The sequence below is a fragment of the Solea solea genome, chromosome 15 (assembly GCF_958295425.1).
Source record: "Solea solea chromosome 15, fSolSol10.1, whole genome shotgun sequence".
Classification (NCBI taxonomy): domain Eukaryota; kingdom Metazoa; phylum Chordata; class Actinopteri; order Pleuronectiformes; family Soleidae; genus Solea; species Solea solea.
This window is the reverse complement of record NC_081148.1, coordinates 3,095,136-3,114,616: the sequence shown is the minus strand read 5'-3', so window position 1 is coordinate 3,114,616 and position 19,481 is coordinate 3,095,136. Positions and strand designations below refer to the sequence as shown.

The following is a 19,481-nucleotide window of genomic DNA, read 5'->3' as shown; positions in this document are numbered from 1 at the left end:
GGTGCTGCAGGTGCCTCACGGGCTGCAGGTGCTGTAGATGCTGCAGGTGCTACAGGTGCTACAGGTGCTGCAGATGCCTCATGTGATGCAGGTGCCTTGCAGGTGCCGTAAGGGCCTCATGTGCTGCAGGTGTCTCATGTGCTGTAGGTGCTGCAGGTGTTTTAGGTGCTGTAGTTGCTGCAGGTGTTTTAGGTTCTGTAGTTGCTGCAGGTGCTGTAGGTGCTGCAGGTGCTGTAGGTGCTGCAGGTGCTGTAGGTGCTGCAGATGTTTTAGGTGCTGTAGTTGCTGCAGGTGTTTTAGGTTCTGTAGTTGCTGCAGGTGCTGTAGGTGCTGCAGGCGCTGTAGTTGCTGCAGGTGTTTTAGGTTCTGTAGTTGCTGCAGGTGCTGTAGTTGCTGCAGGTGTTTTAGGTGCTGTAGTTGCTGCAGGTGTTTTAGGTTCTGTAGTTGCTGCAGGTGGTGTAGGTGCTGCAGGCGCTGTAGGTGCTGCAGGTGTTTTAGGTGCTGTAGTTGCTGCAGGTGTTTTAGGTTCTGTAGTTGCTGCAGGTGCTGCAGGTGTCTCATGTGCTGTAGGTGCTGCAGGTGTTTTAGGTACTGTAGTTGCTGCAGGTGCTGCAGGCGCTGTAGGTGCTGCAGGTGTTTTAGGTGCTGTAGTTGCTGCAGGTGTTTTAGGTTCTGTAGTTGCTGCAGGTGCTGCAGGTGTCTCATGTGCTGTAGGTGCTGCAGGTGTTTTAGGTACTGTAGTTGCTGCAGGTGCTGTAGGTGCCTCATGTGCTGCAGGTGTATCATGTGCTGTAGGTGCTGCAGGTGTTTTAGGTGCTGTAATTGCTGCAGGTGTTTTAGGTTCTGTAGTTGCTGCAGGTGCTGCAGGTGCTGTAGGTGCTGCAGGTGTTTTAGGTGCTGTAGTTGCTGCAGGTGCTGTAGGTGCTGCAGGTGCTGCAGGTGCTGTAGGTGCTGCAGGTGTTTTAGGTTCTCTAGTTGCTGCAGGTGCTGTAGGTGCTGCAGGTGCTGCAGGTGTTTTAGGTGCTGTAGTTGCTGCAGGTGCTGTAGGTGCTGCAGCTGTTTTAGGTGCTGTAGTTGCTGTAGGTGCTGTAGGTGCTGTAGGTGCTGCAGGTGCTGCAGGTGCTGTAGGTGCTGCAGGTGTTTTAGGTTCTCTAGGTGCTGCAGGTGCTGTAGGTGCTGCAGGTGCTGCAGGTGCTGTAGGTGCTGTAGGTGCTGCAGGTGCTGCAGGTGTTTTAGGTGCTGTAGTTGCTGCAGGTGCTGTAGGTGCTGCAGCTGTTTTAGGTGCTGTAGTTGCTGTAGGTGCTGTAGGTGCTGTAGGTGCTGCAGGTGCTGCAGGTGCTGTAGGTGCTGCAGGTGTTTTAGGTTCTCTAGGTGCTGCAGGTGCTGTAGGTGCTGCAGGTGCTGCAGGTGCTGTAGGTGCTGTAGGTGCTGCAGGTGCTGTAGGTGCTGCAGGTGCTGCAGGTGTTTTAGGTTCTCTAGGTGCTGCAGGTGCTGTAGGTGCTGCAGGTGCTGTAGGTGCTGTAGGTGCTGCAGGTGCTGCAGGTGCTGTAGGTGCTGCAGGTGTTTTAGGTTCTCTAGGTGCTGCAGGTGCTGTAGGTGCTGCAGGTGCTGCAGGTGCTGTAGGTGCTGTAGGTGCTGCAGGTGCTGTAGGTGCTGCAGGTGCTGCAGGTGTTTTAGGTGCTGTAGTTGCTGCAGGTGCTGCAGGTGTTTTAGGTGCTGTAGTTGCTGCAGGTGCTGCAGGTGCTGTAGGTGCTGTAGTTGCTGCAGGTGCTGTAGGTGCTGCCAACTTCAAACAGGGAAAGTGTCTTTCTTAGGTCCTATAATCACCATTATTATGCACGGTGAATATTTATCTGCTAGTTACTCTGTTGTTGTCTGTCTGCACTGTGCTGCATGTGAGTCTGAGAGAGGGAGACGCCTCTGGGCCTTACGCTCTTCACACAGTGGAGTTTTAACCTTTTTTTAACCTGATTGTTTGAGAGACAATCCAACCAATCACATTCACAGGTGTTTATTGCATGTTAGCAGTTTGTGTACAGACAAACCCATTTTCTGTTATTATTTGATTCCAGACAACTTAATATAATGGTTGATTCCTATCAGGATGTGAAGAGGGTTTATTTGATGAAGGTAAACTTTTTAACCTAAACCTTTTAAGTAAATACCTTTTGTGTGTCAGTGACGGCAGGATCCTGGTCCACAGCAGGACAAGCAACATGTCCACGCAGCTATCGGGTCATAACCAGGAAGTAAACTGCCTGGACTCTAAAGATGGACTAATTGTCAGTGGTTCCAGAGACCAGACAACAAGGGTGAGAACACAATCATTGGATTATTATAGTATGTTATAATAATCCTCAATCCATACAAACGATGGATACTGATACTGATAACTAGCCTTTCTGTGTGGAGCATGTTCTCCCGCACATATCTATTATTTAGTCTTTTTACTCTATGTCCTTATTCTTTCATCTGATGCTATTGCATTTGAAGAGGAATTGTCTCTACATGTCATCTCACAATTTGTTCATTTTTAAAACTTTAATAAAGCTGCTGGGTGTGTGCAGTGGTAGACGATGAATGAATGAATGAATGAATGAATGAATGACTGAGGTAAACCCTGTAAAGTTATTACTTGGGTCTGTGTGCAGTGTAACATCAGCCGTCAGATTCAGCTGTTCAGTCTTTGACATGATAGACATTTTAAATGATATTATTATAATACTTTGATATACTTTGATTTCTTCAGATCTGGACTTTGACCTCCAAATACCCAAGAGACACAATTCCCATGTATGACAGAGTGTGGTCCGTTGCGATTAGTCCCACAGTGAGGTAAGCGTTTGCTTCAAGTCTTTCAGAAGAGTTTCATTATTATATATTATATATTTTTACAAAGAGGTAGATTTTTGTGGCTTTTGTCAGTCACACAGTGAACAGGTTTTTCCCTCTGTGCGACATTTTGACTGAAACATTTACACAAGTACTCCAGAAGTACTCCAGAAGTACTTCTGGAGTACACAAGTACAATCTGTTTGATTAGAACAGCAGCTACTTCCTTGTTCTGCTGTTTGTACACATATATACAGAAGTGACGTTCTGCTTCATTAGGACCAGGCTTTGGTTCCTGGAGGAAAGAGGACTACTCCTGAAAAAGTGTTACTTGTATTATTGCAATTTTTTCAGAAAAGACAACATTTCCTTGTCTTAATCTAATACAAGTTAATGTATAAATAAACCAAAATATCACTGTTGATTAAATACCAGTTATATTTATATTCAACCATCATATACATAAACTGCTTTGTGATCATTGGTATGTAGGCCGAACTCATTCAGATTACATTATATTATTATGAGAGAAAGAAGAAAGAAAGAAAGAAAGAAAGAAAGAAAGAAAGAAAGAAAGGCCTGATCAGAAATGACAACTTAATGCCGTTACATTGGCCAGATAACTCAGATAACTCTGATAACTAGTTAACCAGTACTGAGGGTTTTTGGACATCTACAGTATCAGCTCTGGAATTCTGCTCATTTTCTTCTCCAGTATCTCTAAGCGTTTTCGAGCGTCTCTCATATCATCTCACACTTACATGTTATATCTCATTATATTGCTCTGCCAAGTTTGACATGTGTCCAGATGGTTGTCTTTCTTTTCTGTTACTTGGACATTTAAGGGGAGTTGTTTTTTGCTGTCCTCAGCCAATCACAAGGCGGATGCTTTGAGCAGCGTAGGTTGACTGTGAGCACACACGCTGAAGGCTTTGTGGGTTCAGAATCTTATGATATTGCCTCATATATATAACTATAGTATTTATATAAACTGTATAAATGAGGCCACCATTAGATTTGTTGTTGTAGCAATGCCGTAAAGACCACACAGTATAACTGTTTCTCTAACTCTTTATCAGAACACAGCCAAAAAAATTGGAAAAGATATGAAGGTTCAAGTCTTAAAAATAACACAATTTCCATAAAACAACAACAAAACTGCGTGTCAAGTATTAAATGTGACCTACCCTTAAACTTGACCCTGGTTCTCTTAAACCTGGACTGGAACCCTGATCAATGTCTCACTATTCCATGTTCTAGTATTTGTATTAAAGTTTAGAAATAAGATAAATGATGATGACAAAAGTAGAGCAGACTGTAACCTGTGCTCTGCTAGACCGTCAATTGGTGCAGAAGAAAAGTCATTTATTAAAACATCTGAAGAACCAACATTTGGACACACAGGATTTGACACTAAATACTCGTATTTTATAATAGTTTTATTCATTTAAATCTAATTCAAGTCTGTTCCTGTGTTCCATCACAAACAAGGTTATTATTTTTTTCTTGTCTTATATTCATCTCTTGATGTTTTAAGTGAACAGCAAAAATAAAGTAAAAGCAAAAATGCTTTTGGAGGGGACTGTAAATGTTTAAAGGCAATAGTCTCTAATGTTGAAGCAAATAACATTTATTTAAAACATTTTCAAACACAATATCAGCAAGTACTCAAATTGAAGTAAGCATACTTGTACAGAAGAAGAAAGTGTTATCGGGGAATCCCTTATTTCACGGTGAGAAACATCTGCTGTGAAAAAGTCTATCTACAGAAGCACTTTATAGTTTGACTTAGTTCTAGCGCTTATTGTAAGCAGTTAATTTGATGTAATGTACAGTATTATTCCATGTTTATTTAAAACACACTTTCAGTCACATCATTAGAGTAGAGACATGTTTGAGACTGAGGAACCCTTTTGTCTGTTGTAAGCAGTGTACTGTGTTCTGTATGATTGTGTAATGATTTGGATGTTCATCACCATGGCAATCAGCAGAATCAGACTTTTTTTAAGCATTGGGAACAGCTGTTGTTTAAGGTCACATGTGTGGTGATGAGATTTCACAGTCAACATTGACATTTCTGCTCACTGCTTCATTCAGCTGTGATACAAGTTAATATTTTTTGCATTGCACATGGTTTGGAATTGTTTTTTTATATCTTTTTAGCATATTTAGCTTCCTCTGCACACTCATATTGTCCACGTTTAAAGTTGAATCTCTCTCTCTCTCTCTACCTCCATGTATATACTGTATATATATAAGTATATAACGTACAGTTTGAGTTTAACATACTTGACTTTATTCACCATGGAACTCAGTCACAAGGCTACAGCTGTGACTCTTTTGTATTGTATTGTAATAGTGAGTGTACAATTTTAATGCACTAATAAAATGACTAATTAAAAATGAAGATTAAATAAAAATATTGGCTATGCGATGAATGCATGTATGAAATTAGGCTGGAATTTGCATCATTGCCAAAAATGTAAAACCTGCGTGCAGTGCAGTCATGTGACCCAGGAGTGAATACTGACCAAACACACTCCCACAGTGGAATCGCATTTCAGGATGTTATTTATACATAAATTCATAGATAGATTCTGCAAATGAACAATAAGAACAAGGAAATGAGATAAATATGTAAAACAATGTTTTATTTACAGTGTACAAACAAAAATGGGAAATATCGCCGAGCGAATACTGTAATATCTGCATCCACACGAGAGTCGCGTAGTGTGAACTTGGTTTTACATTATATCATAAAAATGATTTAACTTACACATTAGCAGGCAAAGTCAGAGTGAGTGAGTGTTACCAACCATTACGAGGTTCAAACAACTGCTCTCATGCTTCTACAGCTTGTAGTCAATTGTTTTAAAATCAAAGAACAAACAATCAATCAAATCATCAAATAAAGACTCAGGTGAGGTGTAAAAGGCTGAGATTCTCAATATTCAAACAATTAGATGTAGTTAGTTTTTCATTCTGAACTTGATACCTGCAACATATTCCACAATGTTGGGACAGAGGCATGTTTCCTTTATGTTGCATCACCTACAGAAGAGTTGTGACAGTGGGATTGAACCACCTGAGGTCACTGATGATACTGAGTCAAAGTCAGTATTATCTCACAAACACTGTGTTCCCACTCGGGCTCTCATGATTCTCCAAATCCTCAATTCAGTTGGATTTTACAGTAGATTTGGATTCTGTCTTTTTTCATGGGTGTGCCATTTTTCGACTTGTATAGTTTAGTCTGGGATCATTGGTCCCGATGACTCCCTATAACTTATAACTTTGATAACTTCCCATTTCGATGGTGTCATGACTGATATAATGTTCATTTGTTTTCAATGCACTTAAATAACTTATTAACAACATGAATGTAACAATAACCAGTCGACTGTAAAAAGCAAAGAAGTCATCGAGAGTCATGCAGCTCTGTGTTGCTCTGAAGGTCCAGCAATCTGTTGTTAAGGTCACTAAATGTGACCTCTGACCTCCAATAACCTTTTACCTGACATTATCATACATGGAAGGCAACACTTGTGTAGTAAGCGCTGCTTGGCGTTTGGTAACCTGATTGAGGAAAGTCTAAGAGGCTTGGATACATTTGAACAGGTGCTCTTTAATGTCTGATCCTTAGAGGAACAAACAGATGATCTACATCATTAATTCTACAATTTGCTGGCTGAAAGAACCTGTCTCACCCCACAGCCTCCTCATCATGGACACCTGCTCCATGATAAACACTGACCTCTGTAAATCACAGCTCAAAAACATTCACCTCACTTCACCTCACAACAAAAGTCTCAAGGACACAAAAAACAAACCTACTCGACACGTGACATTGTACCGCTGCAACGACCACAAACAGCCACAAACAGCAGCAGCGAATGCAGGTTTCTTATTTACTTTGTTGAAAGTAAACGTTTGATGTTTTATTATTTTCCTCTACGTTTACATCTTCCTATCAAATACCACTGTAGCAACACAACTGGCTGTGTCCACGTTATATATATATAGTAATATATCATTATATAATATCATATAATCGGCGTACTGATAGGGAAAACACAAGTAACACAGTGTAGGATTTGCTCTCGCGTCCCCCTACAGTTGGTAAAGGGTAATGTTTGTTTGTTCTAAGTGTCATAAAATATGTGGAGGTAACAAAGAAACCAGAACTCTGAAGCAGAACCCTGTTTTCAGACCACGTACAATAGCCAACGTTATAGCATTTTATACAAATATGATATTTTTTACCTTGATCCGTGTGCAGGATTGACAGTGTTGGGAGGGCACAATGCACAAATGTAACGTGTCACTTTCCTCACCATCACCGTCCCTTATCCTATGTTCATACATGTGGGCGTGTACATGAATAGTACTTGAAACTGAAAATGTACCATTACACGGCCAGTATAATATATTATCATATACTTTGATTTAGACTTCAGCTTTAGCTTCCTTGTTTGTGATGTGGTGCCACTGGGACACAAATCCTTATGAATGACCCGATCTGAAGGACAAGCAATGTCACGCAACTACTCTTTGACACAGTAACGCTCAGACTCCAGGAGCCACAGTAAGAGCAAGCGTTGTGATGTTTCTCACTCACAGAGTCTGTAAGTCTCTGTGCTTTGTTCGTCACGTTGGATGAAATGAAGTTGTCTAAATTTGTGAACTGGAGAGCTGAAGTTGAAGAGATCTTTTTAAAGAGTTGAACTCTCTCCACTCTCTGGTTTAATGTCACCCAACTTTAAAAGTGAACCGTCCACACTATACACACCAATGTGTAACATTTTATTTAACTGTGAAAGAGCTGTGAAGGTCATTAAAGAGCTGAACTGAGGGATAAAAGTCCCACATTGTGAAGTTTGAATAAAGCTTCTACTGTGAAGTACTTGAAACCAGTATGTAGAAAACTAGTATGTTTGTTTTAATTCATTTAAATTAAAACTGACTTAAAAAAAAAAAAAGAGTCTGAATAAAGTGAATAATGTCCTACTTGAGCTGAGCTTGAGTTTGTTTTACTACGGACAGAATTTGCAAAAAAATCCAATTAGTATTATTATAATTAGTAATATTTCAAATAGAAAAATACAAGCTATTTAAATAAATAAATAAAAGCTGAATAATGTGGAAAAAACAGCTGAATGAGCAGGAGAAGCAGAATAATGTTTGCAGCAATCACACCAATGAAGGGGTGAAAAAGCCCAGATTTGATCATTCAAATGACCAGGACATGTTTTATTTTGCCAGCTGTGCCAAAACCTTCTGTATCCTCTGTGCACATGTGATCGGATCATTGAGGGCGTATGGTGCAGGGTCTGAATTGGGCCTTAGACCCTTACAATAATAAACCAGGGACCCACAAGACCCATTACTGTTGGCCAACTGCCCACTGATGACATCGAACAGAGTTGAGTTTTAATGTCGTGGGTATACTACACTGTCTACTAGTGTAAAGAGGGGGGCTGGGCAGAAGCCAGTGAAGGGAGAAGCTACCCTGAAGAGAGCTGAGAACAGAGAAGGGGGAATTACAATTGTTTTGTCCAGAATTCCTCATGCACAACTACAAAGATGTTGCTGGGGCCAAAAGCGCTTTTGAAACTTTCCAAAAGGAGAACATGAGTGTTGAATAAACCATCCCCAATTCGCCACTTTCTCACCACTGCTGGGGGGCTGGTGACCTCTGACCTTCAGTATGAAAGTACAGGGTGACGCCAAAGCAGCCACCCAGCCAGCCAGAGCCGGACCTCTCTGACTGCACCCCTACCAACGCTGCCGCCACCACCCAAGCTCACACACTCCAATTTCACCCCCACTGCCCTGCCCCACTGCCCTGCCCCACTCATCCGCAAAAAAAACCTGAAATTCATGTCTTTCTCTTTGGTCTCTTCCAAGCCGTCCCTGTGGCTCAGGAGTCAAGAATTCAGTTAGTTAAAAAAAGAAGAAAAGAATGAGGCTGCAACAATGCAGCGATAAGGGGGCAGAATGTGCGTTCCCACACACTAAATACAGGGCGCTTTCCCTGGGGCCCACAGAGCCAGAGGACCTGCACCGCAGGAGGCGAGAATAATCACAGCTCCCTCTGAACCCCTCATTACACACACACACACACACACACACACACCTTACATTCCTCACACACAGATAACTTCATGCACACATGCATTGTAGGCAGGCAGGCTTTCTCTTGAAGAGACACACACCTTGCCCCACACTTAACACACAGCTATTCTTCCTACAACACGTTATTTTATTGCCTTCCATTCGTTGGACAGTCGACACATGATCGTTGAATGTCGGAGTCTAACCTTAACCTTACCATATTCCAAATATTGGTCCCAAACATAACCAGTTCCAGAAATAAGGTTCTGCCTTATTAGGACCAGGTTTTGGTCTCCATGAGGACTACTGGTCCTGACAAGGTCAGGTTTACTGAGGAAGAGTGTTTTTATGGATTCACAGTTAACCAGACGATTAAAGCGACGTGGACCCTCACAGTAACCCTCACAGTGCAGATGCTACTTTATTTCCCTATAGTTTCTGTTTAAAGGTCACAGTCGTGACCTCCTATTAACACGTTAGCTCTTACTGTCTTACTGTTCATGATTGTTTATGTAAATCTTTGGTCGATATATATATATATGTATATATGTGTATACACATATATATGTATATATGTTTATATATATGTATATATGTGTATACAACTATATATACACATATATATGTATATATGTGTATATATGTATGTATATATATATATATACATATATCTATATGTATGTATATATATACATACATATATATCTACATCAAATATCTATATGTATATATATACATACATATATATATACTGTGTATGTATATATGTGTATATATGTATATATATACATCAAATATCTATATGTATATATATACATACATATATGTATATATGTGTATATATAAAAAATATATGTGTATATATATATATATAAAAAGAAATATATATATATAAAGCTACTGATACATCTTGTCCATATATACATATATATGTATATATAAAGCTACTGATACATCTTGTCCATATATACATGTATATATATATATATATACATGTATATGTGTATATATATATATGTGTATATATATATATATAAAAATATATATAAAGCTACTGATACATCTTGTCCATGTTTGCTCAGGTTTAGCTTGTGAAATGCAAAGTCAAATGAGTGTGTTAAGGTGTGCATGTGTGAATAGTTTGAGGCAGCATGGAGCCATAGCAGCGTGTGATGTGTGATGTGTGCTGGCAGCAGTGTTATTCATACAGCACATTATCCTAATGAGCGTCACTCCCACTATATTTCCAACAGGGGAAAGCTCTGTGATCACTGAAGCTGTGCTTCTCGTGGTATCCAATTTAAAACTTGTCAGTCGCGCTCCTTGCTGACCCTGAATATAAAGACACTTTTCACACAGGCTTCCTTTCACCGTCTCTAACCACAGTGACACCACATGTTTGTGGATGAGTTTGTAAAGACTTTTATTTCCCTCTTTTTCATTGTTTTACATAGTTTTTGCTTTCATTGTTAGGTACGCGACCAGCAGGTCTTAGTGGATTGTTCTACCAGGGGAAACAATAAATGCAATGAAATGCTTATATAAGCTCATCTGATTACAGAAGCTAAGGACAGAGGCCTGTGATCCCAAAGTATTTGTATTTTTCTGTAAAGTGATGATGGAGGTGAAACCTCGCGTGCAGTATTTTGTTGTTATCTTTGCCTAGCAACTGTTCCCATAAAGTAAAAACTTGAAAGCCAAGTAAGTTACATTATCATTGGTGTATTCTTGTGCCATTTCGATCCAGTTTGAAGAAAGCAGCTCTATTAAAATTCATCAGTCAGACTCGCTATAAAGTGACATTGTTTTGTCCTTGATAATCCTGTTACTTGAAGCACTTACTTAGTTCTCGCTCTTGTTTGTGCCCAAATGTTGAAATGCACTTATTGTAAGTTGTAATAATCCATTCGGCTAATGTTAGTGTGTAGCTGTCATAGTACAAGGTACAGACACTGGTATTTATAATAATTGTCATTTTGTTGCAAAAGTGTTAACTGATCAAGGGAACTGCGATAAATAAAGTGGTACAGGGCTGGAGAGTGGACTGGTGGTGACAAAGAGTAACCGCCCGGGAGGGACGCCCATATAGGGAAGCTAACGCACCTGTAGTGAGGCAGGGATCTTTTTTTTTCAACTTTATTTCAAAAGTTTAAAAAAGGGGGCAGGGATGGGACTAGAGCTGCAACTAACGATTATTTTCATAATCCTAATAATCTATCTGTCGATTATTTTCTGGATTAATCGTTTGGTGTTCAGAATATCAGAACACCTTAAAAAATGTGATCAGTGTTTGTCAAACCTGGAAATGATGATGTTCTCAAATGCCAAAAGAATTGACTTTTAATGATTTCTTTGTTATCCAGAGCAAAGAAATGAAGAAAATATTCACATTTAAGAAGCTTAAATAATCGCTAATCTTGTTTTAATCATTAAAAAAAGCTTCAAACCGATTATTCCATTATCATAATAGTCATTGATTCATTTAGTAATGTTTAGTGTGCTGTGTACGCAGGAGCACAGAGCTGGTAGGTTTGGGCATCTGTAAATATGGTTACAGATTTGATGAACACAGTTATGACACCTGTCACATCCAGAAGTCTGTGAGGGCTTTTTTTCATGTGTCGTATCATTTCACATCTAAAGCTGTGAACCGTGACACACACACAAGTGGATGTTGTACTGTAATCAAACTATTAAGAGGACAGGGCTGTGGAAGGCACACAATACAATAACATACAACTGGACTTCTCCCCATGGAGCAAAGCAGCACAACATACAATTACAAACGTCCAATCATGTTAAACAAAAGTATTAAAAAGTATTAAAGGATGAGAGAAGAAGACCTGCTGTTGAAACCAGAACAGACAATAGAAATTCCAAATCCAGCAATGTGATCATTGTGCCAAGTTGTTGATATAGGGACAAAAATCAAGTCCCCGTCATGTAAATGATATCATTTTAAGGTGAAGACATGGTTAGGATGAGGTTTTAGACTTAGACCAGTAGTTAAGGTTAGAGTAAGTCTCCAGGAAATTATTATTAGTCAACGTCATGTCCTCTGAAGTCATGGAAACTGTGTGTGTGTGTGTGTGTGTGTGTGTGGGTGTGGGGACAGTGCTGGGACCTGGTCTGTCTGTTCCAAGTGGCTGAACAGAGCCAAGGGGGTGGTAGCCTGAAGAATGTCCTGGTGACCCTGCACACTGGAGACACAAACAGAAGGCAAAAGAGCCACAGGGGGCAGGGATGGGACAACTGGGTCCCAGCTTGTTTGTATGTACGTATATGTGTGTTCATGCACAACAGTGTGAAGTGTGTGTCTGTGAGAGAGAGAGAGAGGGCGGGGGGACAGGGGGGCGGGAGCGGGGGGTGGGGGGTTCGGGACTCCCTGGGAGTCCAAAGCCAAATGCCTTCACATTCCCAGGTTGGACATGTTTTCGCTTGCATTGATTTGGGATTGTTCCCAGGGTAAAAACTGAAATATTATAACATAAATAATGTTTTGTGTGGTATATTCTGTAAATAGGTTACTTGTATGGAAGAACCATACCAAAGGCTAGTCCTTAAATGTGTCATCTGTCGCCCATCAAGTCAAACAAATATGTTAAGATAATGGTAACTATTTTATATGGTATATCACAAACATTGAAAGTTAGGATAAAATCCTGTATTTTGTATATTGTTATTATTAGTTTGTTGTTGCTCACACAAATCATCAGTTTAGTGTAGAAAATGTTACAAAATAATAATAAATTGGACAGTCAGTAAGGAGATTTATTTTTTCATAAAGCTTTGTGTCCAGAGAAGAGCAAATAACACAATCAGAATCATAAACTCTTAATAAGCCACTTGTATTCACTCTGATAAGGATAGGATGATCTGTCAGACAGTTCAACCATTTATTTTAAAACAGTTGAATATCTTTTCCATATCCCATAATCAACAGTTGAAGATGAAAGCCGCAGTATTACCTATTGAAATGATGCTGCTCATGTGAAAGCTGCTGTGTTGCCATTGAGGACTCGGGTGAGTTTGCGTGACCCTGCCACACAGGCCCTTAGATAATACAGCCAGCTGATGAGGTTACCCAAACGGCAGCAGAGGCCCAGCATGTCGCTAATGATGAGAGGCGTAGTGAGGGTAGTGAGGGTAGTGAGGGTAGTGAGGGCGAGGCCCAGATCAGGACAGAGGATTGTGACTCCTCTCCTGATATGACTGTGTGTTTGAGGCGTGAGAGGCTCTGACCTTAGCAGCTATAATATCAGTGCGAACCCCGACCCCAGAGTGGGCCGAGCTGGCGCTTCAGAGGAGTGAGGTAGTTTGAAGAGACCAGGGAGCAGTTGCTCTGTCATTGTATGGTCTGTGTCCCCCCCCCACCCTACATCCACCAGGGCCACAGCTCAGTGAGGGGTGAGTAATGTGAGTAATGGAGAGTAATAGGGTCCAGATAGCGAGTGTGACCATAACCCTATTGTATCCTGTGTCAATGGGTCAGAGGTCACCCACCACGCATACTGGTCCCGGGCCTGCCCGACCCATTTGGGCCATAAAAGAGTTTACCCAACACTAATTACTGGGGGCCTGCCAATGGGCTGTGTTGCTTAACGGGTCTGGCAGCTGCCCTCCGATGACCTCACCCCCACCACTGTCCTGTCCGAGCACCCCTTTAACCCCTAACACACACACTGGCATGCACAAAAACACACAACCTAATCACCATTGCCTTCAGCAGGATATGTCTGCTACTGTGTGGACACACACCACTAACCTGCAGTCGGTTTGAAATGACTGTGATTGAAAATGAAAGTTGGGTTATTGATAGACACCACGTATTGAGCACTCTCCGTCACAACACAAAATAATCGGTCTCCTGGGCCACACTGGACGCTTTTGCAGTGTGTGATGGCGGCGTCATTAATCTCCAGCGTCTCTCGCACGTCTGCATGTCTATCAGATGCAGATCTGCTCATTTGTCTTTAAAAATATACTTTTAATTATAAATAGCAGAACAATTTGAATGCAATGTACATTTTTTTTCTGGGTTTCTGAATTTTCTTGAGTTTCCATGAACTTACGAGCACTGTTCTATGTTGATAGGCTAGTAATATAATGTTTAATGGTATTTTAAGAATATGTGTTCATAGAGGTGGACCTTTATGTGTCTATCGATGGCTGATCTTCAGAAGTCAGCGCAGACATATATATTGGGGACTTTTTTTGTATCTCATCATCTTTTTTCCTTTTCATCGAAAAAGAAATAACATTTTATATTAACAAATGAAAACTACGTACCTGCATTCTGTATCTGCACTGCAATGCACCTGTAGATTTTATATCAGTTATATAGTCGTTAGAATACACAAACAGGTCATAAAAGAACTAAACTTAGATGAATAAACGTTTAGCATTCATCAAGTTTTTGAGAAAGAAATGTTAAAACGTATGTATGAGAAATAATTGTTGCAACATAGTAATAATAATCAGCCAATTAATGAAATAATAATGGAATGATGCTTAAAGGACATCATTTAAAATCGTGATTTAATTGGATGACATCATCTAAGAATTCTGGATGTTGATGAAATTATTTCAAGTAATTCATAAATTAAAAATATCAAACAATCTTAGTGTATTCTCTAAAATGTATTTAACTTTAATTTCCTTTTGTTTCATTGTTTGTCCAGCTCTTCAGCACAGTTCAAAAACTGATGCAAAGACAGAAAGTTAGTATTCAGTGCTGTTTGCGTCTGTTATCAAGAGTGGGGTTTTATTGTAGATCATGGTAACCGTGCATTAATGGAACTTTGATCCCTATATTGGACATCAGAACATCTACTGTATATGTAAATACATTACTTTAGCTGTGTATAGCACATTTCCCCAGCTCCGCCCACTTCATGCATCTGTCTCTCTGTGTCCATCTACAGTATTCTCAAACAGCTAATAGCATTTGTCAGTAACTACTTCTCTGTTTGTAAAAAGTGAGTCCTCCCCCTGTCAATCAACTCCGTAGGAGGGCACTAAGCCCTGAGACTCAGGTCCGGTCCAACAGAAGCCCCCCTACCACCACCACCACTGGTCACCAGCCCACCCTCTACTTAGTTTCTTACAGCAAATCACAGCTTGTCAGTCCTCTGTGACAGTGCTCCTCCCGTCTCCTTTCACCACTCCCACACTGCTCCACATGCACGGCATTCAGTGAACATAGGCTGCTAATTCCAACCTGCCACTCCAATCAAAGGATCATGAGTGTTGTAGTTTCTTCTTTTTTTATTCTGCTGGGAAACAATACAAGGTGGAGGCTTTGGAGAGTTTTGTTATGTGATAGTAATCCACATTTGATCAACAACACTATGACTGACTTCACTATTACGTTCTATTACTGCAATCCTAACTATTGGTAAATTAAGTCAGTACAGTTGTTGGTCCTGTAAATAAAATACAGGTTTAAAATATTGACTACATGCTAATGTATGAATTCTGAAGCTGTAGTGTTGGATAAATCCTTTTAATTGTTTTTAGGTCAGAAATGACACTATAATAATATAATACAAATATCACGCTTTAGTTTTTGCTTGTGGATGTTCTCATGTTTCCTGCCACTGTCTGAAAACATGCAGAGAATGAACCGTGTGAATGTGAGAGTGAGTTGTTGTCTCTGTATGTTTGCCCTGTGATGGATTGACAACCTGTCCAGGTTGTGCCCCGCCTTTTGCCCTATTGTATCAGCTGGGATTGGCTCCAGGCCCCCTGTTACCCTCATGTGGAGGATAAAGTGTTAGTGTTAGCAGTGTAGTGAAGGTTAAGTGCACAGTACAGATTTAGCAAATTTGTGAAATAAATTTGGAAGAAATAGGCCTTTTGTTCTCAGAAAGAAAATGTTACAACTTTTAATTAAATCCATGGAAAATGGGAAGACAACGCAACATGTTAATGTAATGTTAAGGTTTGAAGAATTTTAGTTCAGCCAGCCAGGTAAAGTTTTTGCAACCTTTAAAATCCTTCTCTCTTGTTCTCCCCCTTTTCTCCCTCGACCTATGGTGCAGCTCCTTTGTGACAGGAACTGCGTGCTGCCAGAACTTCTCCCCTCTTCGCATCTGGGATGCTGAACGGTAAGTCAGGAAGGTGCTATCACATGCTGCAGCACACGTTCATAAAAATCCAATTATTTTAGCTTTTGTGACATGCTGGAAGTCACCATTAGAAGATGAAAACCTTTAATCACAATAAGGTGAACATGGTGATTTTTCATGGTATGTGTTAGTAATAGATCATGAAGCTTGTTCTGTGGTTTTCTCTCCATATTTCCTGCCACCTTATTTTCCTTCTACCAACTGGTGAATCTGTGTACTGTAGCTCCATGATTCCTGGTGTAATATGTGTATATAAGTGGGCACCAAGTTTTCATCCATAAGATAGGCTGTATGCTGACTAGAAATTGGTGCATGTGTGATTGCACTTTACATAGTAAGGCAGAAACATTGCAATATTATGGCAAGAGAAGAGAAAACCCAAAAACAGTTAATACAATGAGCAAGCGCGAGGTATCAGTGGATAAAAAAAATCCCTTTTAACAAGGAATCTCTTCCTTTTTAAGGATGAAATGGGTAGTTAATATCAAGTAATATGAGTGTAATACTTTTATAATGTTATGTCATTTATAGAAGCAGTAGCATGAATTGAAAAACTACTAATAACAATATTAGCCTCACAACTGAATATGGATGCTGCAGCTCAGGAGTCACAGGTACCTGCAGGAGACAGGGAGGTTATTACATGATACTACTACTACTACTACTATTATTATTATTATTATTATTATTATTATTATTATTATCATTATCATAATTATTATCGTTATCATTTTTATTATAATTATTATTATTATTATTATTATTATTATTATTAATAATAATAATAATAATAATAATAATAATAATATGTGGCTGAGTGGTTAACACCGGTACCCTGTGTGCGAAAGACATCATGGTCGCAATGGTCGCAAGTTCGACTCCACCCCTGGCTGATTGTACTCAATTCCATTGTAAGTCGCTTTGGATAAAAGCGTCTGCTAAATGACATGTAATGTAATGTAATAACAATAATACTGCTAATAATAGTAATAATAATGATAATGATAATAATGATAAAAATAATAACATCAGGTCTGGATCTGGATCCTGCAGCCTCATACCTCAGTCTCAGTCACATACAGAACTTGGACAGAGGAGGGAAAGCCCAAACTAGGGGAGAGATAGAACAAGGTCACTGTCATGTCATAATGTCATATTCATACAAAGAGTGTGAGTGTGAAATGTTGTCTGAGATAACGAGAGTCCGCTGCACTGTGGCTTCAATACTGTGATTATCAGTTATGAACAACTTGCACTACCAAACAATGTCCTCTTGGAAAACCTAATTTACTAGATTAATGTTCCCACATGGCTTTTGTTCTCCATCAGTGCATGAACACAACAACAGTGTGGCCCTTTATCTGTCTAAATGGCAAATGAGCCACGAGTTTGAAAACACCACAGAATACACTCGTCTTGAGAACAGACCAGTTCAAAATGTGGGGGCCTCTAAAAATTCCTGTCTTTGAAAGGCAAGGCTTAAACCTGATACAGCTTTGACAAGGCTGCTGTAATTCCCAGCTTTACCTGAGCCAATTAAAACAAGCCGACACGACACCATACAGGCCTAGACACAAAAAGCTGCTTCCTGCTTACAAATGGCCTGGAAATCTGAGGAGGCCGGAGGACAGGAGACATACAGACTGTGAAGGAAGGGATGAGAGGACGGGTTTGTCTGGAGTTTGCAGGTGTTGAAGAAATTGGCCATGGTTAAAAGGTGTGGCAGATCTGAATAATGCATGGGAGCTTGAAAACGTCTTGATTTTTGTTGGTGGTAGTGTAATAGAATTCACTTCTGAAACTTTGTTGTGTGTGCTTCTTTGGTGTTTTCAGTTATACTCCAACTAGTTTGCATAAGTCTCACTTTACTAGCACAATCTTGCGGTCACCTGCTAGATATGAAATGATTCACTTCCTGTGTGCAGTGTGAGAATGTTGCCAGGCGACTCAGGATCTAAACGTCACTATACTGCAACCCCTGGCAACAATGATGGAATCACCTGTCTTGGAGGATGTTCATTCAGTTGTTTCATTTTGTATCACAGACATGACACAAAACTAAAGTCAAAGTTTAAGTTTAAGAAACACTAAAAGAAATCAAGAAAATAAATTGTGGTAGTCAGTAACAGTTCCTTTTTTAGACCAAGCAGAGGGAAAAAATGATGGAATCACTCAATTCTGAGGAAAAAATGGAATCACCCTGTAAATTGTCTTTCCCAAAACTAACACCTGCATCAGATTAGATCTGCTTGTTAGTCTGCAGTTAAAAAGGAGTGATTACACTCCTTGAGAGAGCTGTTGCACCAAGTGGATTGACATGAATCATGGCTCCAACACAAGAGATGTCAACTGAAACAAAGGAGAGGATTATCAAACTCCTTAAAGAGGGTAAATCACCACGTAATGTTGCAAAAGATGTTGGTTGTTCACAGTCAGCTGGGTCTAAAATCTGGACCAAGTACAAACAACATGGGAAGGTTGTTAAAGGCAAGCATACTGGTAGACCAAGGAAGACATCAAAGTGTCTTGAAAACAGAAAATGCACTGCAAAACAAATGAGGAACAAATGGGAGGAAACTGGAGTCAACGTCTGTGACGGAACTGTAAGAAATCGCCTCAAGGAAATGGGATTTACACAGAAAAGCGAAAGGAAAGCCATCATTAACACCTGCACAGAAAAAAACAAGGTTACAAGGGGCTAAGGAAAAGCAGTCGTGGACTGTGGATGACTGGATGAAAGTCATATTCAGTCAGAGATTTATGAAGACGACTGCCTGAAGAAAACATGATGATATGGGGCTGCATGTCAGGTAAAGGCACTGGGGAGATGGCTGTCATTACATCTTCAATAAATGCACAAGTTTACGTTGACATTTTGGACACTTTTCTCATCCCATCAATGGAAAGGATGATAATGCATCTTGCCATCGAGCAAAAACTGTGAAAACATTCCCTGAAGAAAGACACATACGGTCAATGTCATGGCCTGCAAATAGTCCGGATCTCAATCCAATTGAAAATCTGTGGTGGAAGTTGAAGAAAATGGTCCATGACAAGGCTCCAACCTGCAAAGCTGATCTGGCAACAGCAATCAGAGAAAGTTGGAGCCAGATTGATGAAGAACTGTAACTGATTACCACAATTTTTTTTCTTGATTTCTTTTAGTGTTTCTTAAAGCCAGAAAGTTTCCATTTGAAATGACTTTAGTTTCGTGTCATGTCTGTGATCTGCTTTTTTTCTACAAAATTAAACAACTGAATGAACATCCTCTAAGACTGGTGATTCCATCATTTTTGCCAGGGGTTGTATACAAACATAGAGTTGTCTGGAGTTATTTAATCAAAATTACCTGAACTAATCTGCAACAGAAAATAGTTTATATTTAAGTTACGCACTACAGTTTTA

The 19,481-nt window shown here is 40.0% G+C and overlaps 1 protein-coding gene across 2 annotated transcripts in view; it reads left to right on the top strand.

Annotated features, from left to right (window-relative positions):
• Window positions 1-19,481, top strand: part of fbxw4 (F-box and WD repeat domain containing 4) — a 41,287-nt gene that overhangs the window by 4,776 nt on the left and 17,030 nt on the right. For both annotated transcript variants that reach the window (XM_058650774.1, XM_058650775.1), the window contains exons 4-6: window positions 2,180-2,312; window positions 2,750-2,835; window positions 15,990-16,055. In XM_058650774.1, the coding sequence (XP_058506757.1) occupies window positions 2,180-2,312; window positions 2,750-2,835; window positions 15,990-16,055 (285 nt within the window). The remainder of the gene's footprint in view (window positions 1-2,179; window positions 2,313-2,749; window positions 2,836-15,989; window positions 16,056-19,481) is intronic.